This window comes from Symphodus melops (genome assembly GCF_947650265.1).
Source record: "Symphodus melops genome assembly, chromosome: 1".
Taxonomy (NCBI): domain Eukaryota; kingdom Metazoa; phylum Chordata; class Actinopteri; order Labriformes; family Labridae; genus Symphodus; species Symphodus melops.
The window spans coordinates 56,476,531-56,484,505 of record NC_136691.1 but is presented as its reverse complement, the minus strand read 5'-3'; the positions used below and the strand labels follow the sequence as shown (position 1 = coordinate 56,484,505).

At 45.9% G+C, this 7,975-nt stretch overlaps 1 protein-coding gene across 1 annotated transcript; it reads left to right on the top strand.

Annotated features, from left to right (window-relative positions):
* Nucleotides 1-2,586: 2,586 nt before the first annotated feature.
* Nucleotides 2,587-4,148, top strand: LOC306824525 (uncharacterized protein). The gene is made up of 3 exons (XM_079344702.1): nt 2,587-2,711; nt 2,801-2,853; nt 2,980-4,148. Exons 1-3 carry the CDS (start codon nt 2,695-2,697, stop codon nt 3,978-3,980), a joined length of 1,071 nt encoding a protein of 356 aa, XP_079200828.1. The 5' UTR covers nt 2,587-2,694; the 3' UTR covers nt 3,981-4,148.
* Nucleotides 4,149-7,975: the final 3,827 nt, after the last annotated feature.

The following is a 7,975-nucleotide window of genomic DNA, read 5'->3' as shown; positions in this document are numbered from 1 at the left end:
TAGTCTCCTGTCTTTAATTTCTTTTCCCCATAATTTAATTTAAAAAGCATCTCTGGTGGGTTTTTTGAGGAATATTTAAAAAGTGATGTTGGGTTCTTTGGAGTCTCAAACAGCCTGACTGGATCTGTAAAGGCGGTCCTCCAAAGACGCAGCTTCAGAACATCAGTGTGGAGGATCATCAGTGTGACCACAGAGGGGGGGTCGACGACTCTGTGAAACTGGGACAACAACGCCGCTTAACGACTCCCATTAAGCTAGTATTAGCATTAGCATACTAATGACCCACAGAGACTGTTTAATGACTGTACTCACACCTCTGGCACTACCTCAAACACCTCTGTACATGCACATGTAACTAGTTTCTAGAAGGTCAGCACTTTGTTTCTAAGGCTCTTTAACTGTTTACAGGTCTCTTTTAACCAACACATGTTTTTCTCTCCTCACAGGTTATGTACATTATGCTATATAAGTTTTAAGTCTCATGCTAATGCTAACTGCACAGGTTTAACCTGTAATTATGTTTACTCTTAGTCACATAGGGGCTGCTAAATCTTGTTTGGGGGATTTGTATACAGAGGGGAGGGGGGACAGCGGGTGTGTATTGTAACTAATGTCTTGTGTTCTTCCTGTCTGTATACTGCTACTGGATGCATTGAATTTCCCTCGGGATCAATAAAGTATCTATCTATCTATCTATCTGTCTATCTTTCTATCTATCTATCTATCTATCTATCTATCTATCTATCTAAGAAATGATATTAAAAATCAACATTTTAAGAAAGTGAGTTTGTATCTCTCTTCTCCTTCACTTGCGTCTTTCTATCTAATAGCTTCCTGTGTGTTGACGTTGAGGGAGTATTGAGTTTGTGTATAATATTATATTGCTTTGTTTGCTGATTGAGTGTTTGATAACCTGCTGATTGATTCAGGGTTCATGTGTTAGATCCCTCTTTATTCAGTCTTTATGATACATATTAAACTGTCTCCATTCGATGTGTCGTTCTTCTGTTTCTCTTTTAATCCATCCATCCATTTTCTACCGCTTATCCGGGGCCGGGTCGCGGGGGCAGCAGTCTAAGCAGAGACACCCAGACTTCCCTCACCCCAGACACCTCCTCCAGCTCTTCCGGTGGGACCCCGAGGCGTTCCCAAGCCAGCCGAGAGACATAGTCTCTCCAGTGTGTCCTGGGTCTACCCCGAGGCCTCCTCCCGGAGGGACATGCCCGGAACACCTCCCTAGGGAGGCGTCCAGGGGGCATCCGGACCAGATGCCCGAACCACCTCAACTGACTCCTCTCAATGTGGAGGAGTAACGGCTCTACTCCGAGCTCCTCCCTGGTGACCGAGCTCCTCACCTTATCTCTAAGGGTGCGCCCAGCCACCCTACGGAGGAAGCCCATTTCGGCCGCTTGTATCCGAGATCTCGTTCTTTCGGACATGACCCAAAGCTCATGACCATAGGTGAGGGTAGGAACGAAGATCAACCGGTAAATCGAGAGCTTCGCCTTTCGGCTTAGCTCCTTCTTCACCACGACGGACCGATACAGCGACCGCATGACTGCAGACGCCGCACCGATCCATCTGTCGATCTCACGCTCCATCTTCCCCCCACTCGTGAACAAGACCCCGAGATACTTAAACTCCTCCACCTGGGGCAAGGACTCCCCAATGTCCAAAATCTAAAGAACTCATCAACATTTTAGATGCTGAATTTGAAAGTTGACAAAACACATTTAACTGATCCTGGGACTCTGGTGTTACCCGGACACAAAGGGATCTGGATGTTTGTGTGGGTGGCTCAATCCAACTAAAGTCTAGGATACTGGAACTCAACAAGCGGTCCTAGTATTAGCATTAGAAGGGTGTGGGGGGGGGCGGGGTGACCTTGGGGTCGTTGTTCAGGTGTAAACGGTCCTTGATGGGAGTCATGATTGGCGTGAGGAGCTGCGTACTTCATGTTGTGTTGGTCACACGTATCGATGGCATGGAGGAGAAGCCATGTTTACAGAAGAACAGCAGCAATGTGATAGGCTGGATGAGAGCAGGTGACATAGACAGCTGTTTAAAAAAGGAAGTTACGTGAGCGTGCATGGAGTGGTCATGTGACAAAGTCTGAGAGAGAATGTAGAAGATTTCTTCTCTGGGAGATTCTGGATCAGATAACTTCATGTTCATGTCTTGATGTTTGCAGTCATTTTATTCATCAGGGAAGGAAGTGAGTTTAAAACGTTGAGGGGGAGGAGGTTGGTTTGATAAAGGCCCTGAGAGACTGTGGGAGCTGTGGTCAGTTCAGCTCATGGGCCCAGGTGTGCACAGTTACTCTGATTAGTGAGCTGAAGACACAGGTTAGAGACACGTCCAAGCTGACAAGAGTGCAGAGACAACATTACCTGAAGTCATTTAATTAACCAGAGCTGACAAGATGACAATATTTCAGTTGAAGACACACACACACACACACACACACACAAACACACACGCGGGTTTGATGACAAACTGAACCTCGTCACATCCACCTGTTTGTAATCAACTCGTCAGGAATTGAGAGCTCTGATTGGCTGAGAAACAGGTTAAAACTGTTGCTCTGCAGGCTCCTAATCACTGCACTGCTGAGGACGGAGGGTGTACTTGTGGTTATGTCTGGTCAGTTTGAGTTATTTGTTTGTGTCTAGCTTCATTAGTTTGACTGAAGCCATGGGACTTCCTCTACGGTAACGTTTCAGTCTTCTTTCTGTGCTCTACGGTTTAGATTCTAAACGTGTTACAGTCTGACTTATTCTGCAAACTTCTTCTTTTTCAGAGTGGTGCTGATATGGCTCGTGCTTATTGGAGAGCTTCATGCAAGCATTAACTGTAAGTCCTACATGTTGCATTAGTACTTTAAAAACAAACTCTTCATTTTCTATTTCTAACATTTAATTTAGTGACTGCTCAAAACTGCTTTTTGAAGTAAAGTGTTGTTGGGGATTTTTTCAACAGCTCCACACTTTGGACCTGGTGTGTTGGATGTGGTCTATGAAGCCCCGGCTCACAGCTACCATCAACAGCCCCAGGTGCCTCAACACCAGCTGCAGCCTCAGGGGCCCGGAAACCTTTCCAGTCACCAGACTTCAAAATTCAGCCCAGTGTTTACCCAGGTCCATGCCTTTTCTCCAGGATCTCCTGGGCCTGACTTTGAGCATGAGTCCCAGGCGACTCTCTACCAGACCAAGCTTCAGTCACATGTTCCTCAATACCAGCCTGAACTTGAGGTGCCTCGATACCGGGCCAAGCGGAGTTCTAAGAAGCCTGGGCAGTCGGGCAAGGCCAAGCGGCGGCTTCTGCCTGTGTGTTGGCCCAACCGTCTGCCCACGTGTCGGCCCAAGCATCTGCCCAAGTGTTGGCTCCATCTGCCCAAGTGTTGGCTCAACAGCCTGCCCCCGTGTCGGCCCCCGTGTTCTCTTAAGCGTCTGCCCAAGTGTTGGCCCAATTGTAAACCGGCACATCTGCCCTATTGTTGGCGAAAGCTTCTACCCAAGTGTTGGCCCGTCTCCAAGTACCTGCCCAAGTGTCTGCCCCGACATCTGCCCTCTTGTTGGCCCAGACGTCTACCCAAGATTTGGTTCAAGCGTCTGCCCAAGTGTCCGCCCAAGTGTTTGCTCGTGCATCTGAGCCAGTGTGGGCTCAAGCAGCTGCCCAAGTGTCGACCCAGACGTCTGCCCAAGTGTTGGCTTAAGCTGCCCAAGTGTTTGCTGAAGCGGCTCAGGCGTCTGCCCCCGTGTGGGCCCAAGTGTCCACCCAATTGTCCGCCCAAGTGTTTGCTCGCGCATCTGAGCCGGTGTGGGCTCAAGCAGATGCCCAAGTGTCGACCCAAGCAGCTGCCCAAGTGTTGGCTTAAGCTGCCCAAGTGTTTGCTGTGGCAGCTCCGGCGTCTGCGCCCGTGCAAGTGTCTGTCGCAGTGTCTGCTCAAATGCAAGAAACCAGGTGTGGGAAAGAGCTAAGTGTCGGCCCAAGCACTCTCGTGGCTCTCGGCACCACCCAGCCCCCGAGGACCACACGCCTGACCCATCCCCTCAGACTTGACGCCGTTGGTCTGCAGACGTCTTGGACTGGTCCTTTTTGGAAGCTTGTACCGTGAAAGCCTTTAAGCAATAAAAAAGTTAATTACACTAATGTGGTTGTGTACAATATTTTTCTGGGAATTTATTGGTGCAGTAGGTGTAAAGTCTGTGATTCAATGTTCGCTTAATATCTAGTTTAGTTTTAGCCCTACGCTTGGCTTTTAGATCGTCACCATCCCACTTCAGTGACTAGTTGTGACCGTCACCTCAAAGGTTTACAGCTTGGTTTCTTTTCCTGTAAAATCATTTTGGATAATGTGTACTTTTGCAAGCGCTGATCAAAATATCTAATTGGCAAAACACTTAAACCAGTTGGCAAAATAATTTGCCAAGTCATTCAGCAAAACCGATTACCCTCCAATAACCACACGACCAACTGTCTAAGTACAGTGTTCAAAGCTGTTAATTTAAATCACCCATCACAAACGAGTCAGACAGTCTCCCGTAGTTTAACAAGATTAAACCGCTACAGTAAATGTGAACGAGTTAATTATTCACTCTCGGGAACAACGGCATGTTTAGAGAAACCTCAAGGACCCTAAACAGGAAATGGGCTGCATTTCCCATGTAATGTGATTGGACCTGATTTAGTTGACATTTTTGAAGTTGCTCAGCTGCTCTGTAAAAACCTGAAGGAGACTAGAGCTGCATCAAGTGATGGACACAGACGGTGAGTGCTTTTGATTGTTTCCACCTAGAGATAAGAAACCATTCTGTTGGAATATTTCATGTATGTATTTTTATTTTAGGATAGTTTTATAATACATTTTAATTAAAGCTGGCTTTCAAAGCTGTCGTGGTCAGAGATAAGAACAAAGTAACAACAGATCGATGAAATTAAAAACAAATGTACAAGACGAAGAGGATTCATGAGACCGGATGGAGAAAGATCAGACTGAATAGGAGTTTTAAAAGATTTGTTTTGGGACAGGGGTGGCTGTGGAAGGTTGAGGGTTCAATTCCCAGACGTGTCCTTATAAGACACTTTACCTTGAATTGCTCCCTCTGCTGCGTCAGGGATGTACGAGACTTAGACTTAGACTTAGACTGAACTTTATTGATCCTTTGGGATGGCTCCCTCAGGAAATTTAGGAGGGATGTACACACAGATGACTGAACTCCCTCAGTAGATAGTGAGGCCGCAGGCTAACAGCTAGCAGCTCGAGGTCCTGGCAACATGAGACTGTCTTTACGGAGATATGTCCTGGGTTACACCAGCGGTTGTTAACATACATGATGAGTCCCCCACCTTTACTTTTCCCGCTCGCTTTCGCGTCTCTGTCGGCTCTCACGGCAGTGAATCCCAACATGTTTACGTTAGCATCCGGTACTAGGTTGGTTAGCCATGTCTCCGTGAAGATAAACAAGCTGCTCTCACGGTAGATCCGCTGGTTGTTCAGTGCGGACAGCTCGTCGATCTTGTTCGGCAGCGAGTTCACATTCCCCATGATGACGGAGGGAATCGATGGCTTGTAGCGCCTCCGTTTCTCCGCTTTCTCGGCTTTTACCTTAGCTCCGGCCTTGCAGCCCCTCGGTTTCCTCCTCAGCTCCACCGGAATGGGGTGTCGTATCCCGGCGTGTCCCATTGTTCTTAGAGCCAGCAGTTCCTCCTGAGAAAAAGTGAGAAAACTGGCTCCTGGTTGAGTATTAAACTTAAGTGTATCCATAGGATATATAAAGCACACGATCTCTTCGAAGGAAAGAGTAAACAAATAGAGCTAAAAAGTTTTAAAAAAGGTTAAGAAAAGGCTAAAGAGAGAGAGCTGCTGGAGAGGCAGCCGTCGCTCACAGCGCCGGAAGTATGAATGTGTATCCGGGTCGCTGCTCTTGTGGTCGACCGGTTGGTGCTTTGAATTTGCCCACGGGGATAAATAAAGTTTAAAAAAAGTTAGGCACAAGGTTGCACATTAGATGTACCTGGGTAATGATAAAATGATCATTGAAGAGCCCTAAGAAATTGAGGGCCGACCAGGTGACCAGATTAATGATGTGGGCCTGTTGAAGATGACACCCAGATTTAACCTAAGTCGAGGTGTCATCTTTATTAGGGTGGTTGCCTGAAAGGCAAACCACACTACTGTCAATATTATTAGGGTGGTTGCCTGAAAGGCAAACCACACTACTACTATTGTCAATATTATTAGGGTGGTTGCCTGAAAGGCAAACCACACTACTGTCAATATTATTAGGGTGGTTGCCTGAAAGGCAAACCACACTACTACTATTGTCAATATTATTAGGGTGGTTGCCTGAAAGGCAAACCACACTACTAGTCAATATTATTATTCGTCTAATTATATCCTCAAAACGGGCCACGCTATTCCTCCCACAGCGTTTGCGCCACACACACAAGAAAGGTATCAAAACGACCGGCTCGGCCCCAAAAAGTGTGCTATTACTTCGTGGAAACCTCGGGCACACGGTTTGGACACAATTCCAGTTTAAGTGACAAAAATTTGGCCAAAATTTGCCCCATTCAAAGCAGATGGCAAAATTTGAAATCCTAGAGTGTAACTGCCAAAAACTTCAGTTTTGGAAACATATTTGTAAATCGCCATCCTGAAGTCATTGTTGCTCACATATACAACCAAAATACATCAGAAGAAAGCTCTGAGTGTCCTCTCACTCATAAAGCAAAAAGTAAAAACATAAAATGTTTCAGTCACCCAGGGGAGGCATTTGTTTGACAGTCACGCACCACATACACACACATTGGGCTCTCACTCCAACTGAGGTCCAGAATTTCACAGTTTTTACTCATGTTTTAAAATCGCCACTGTGGTCCCAGTCTGAATGCTAGATGAAAATAAAATACATCGAAACGTGCGCCTATTTGTGCTGTCGCTCACAGTCCAAACGGATTGGTGATACCATGTTTAGTTTTTAAGATATTTGAGGTTTTGCGAGCAGTGGTAAGACCATTCAAATACATTGATAGAATGTTCTGGCAGTTTGGCAGATCAAAGCTGAATGTCAACCAATCAGTGAGCAGCAGGTGTTCAGAGTTAGAGTGATGACATCATCATTTGAGTGGGACCATAGCAGTGGGACAGAGTTCTGTCTTAGCTGTTAGCTGACTACAGTTCAACAGTCTTACTGCAGTATAACTCAGAAACACGTACACAGACGGCAACCACCCTCACAATTTCTGCTGGAATTGTCTAGTTACACCATATGACTTTATTTCTACCGAGGAAATGTAACAAACAGATTCCCCCGTAATTATTAGTTTTTAATAAATGAATAAAGTCAAAACTCTGTGGCACACGGGAAGTAACTTTGCTGTATTTTACTGTGAGTGAACGACACATTTCGCCCTGCAAACATGTGCACCTGAGAACATATAGGCTGTTTCTAACTGGACATTTACAGTCACAAGTTCACACTAAATAACTAACAGGGTGTTATAACCTGCTTCCACTGATCAGTGACGATGGGCTGTGTGTGTAATTCGATGGGCTGTGGGCTGTGTGTGTAATTCAACAGTCACTTCAGATCTGGATTAGTTTCAGCCCAGCTGGTTGATATTTAGATCCTCACCAAACTATCTAGTGACTAGTTGTGGCTGCCACAGGAGTTATAATTCCTTTTAATTAAATCCTCAGTTTAGGTTCATGCTTGGTTGCATATTATGGCTGGGAGGTGAAAAGTATAAAACACGCTTACATTGTACTTTTGCAAGCGACCATACCAATGTTGGCCCAGGTGTGCACAGTTACTCTGATTAGTGAGCTGAAGACACAGGTTAGAGACACGTCCAAGCCGACAAGAGTGCAGAGACAACATTACCTGAAGTCATTTAATTAACCGGAGCTGACAAGATGACAATATTTCAGTTGAAGACACACACACACACACACACACACACACACACA

What these genes read in the sequence shown, in the direction of transcription:
- LOC306824525 (XM_079344702.1), top strand. An exon ending in GCTTCATGCAAGCATTAACT is followed by an intron (nt 2,854 to 2,979) that starts GTAAGTCCTACA and finishes TTTTTTCAACAG; the next exon opens with CTCCACACTTTGGACCTGGT.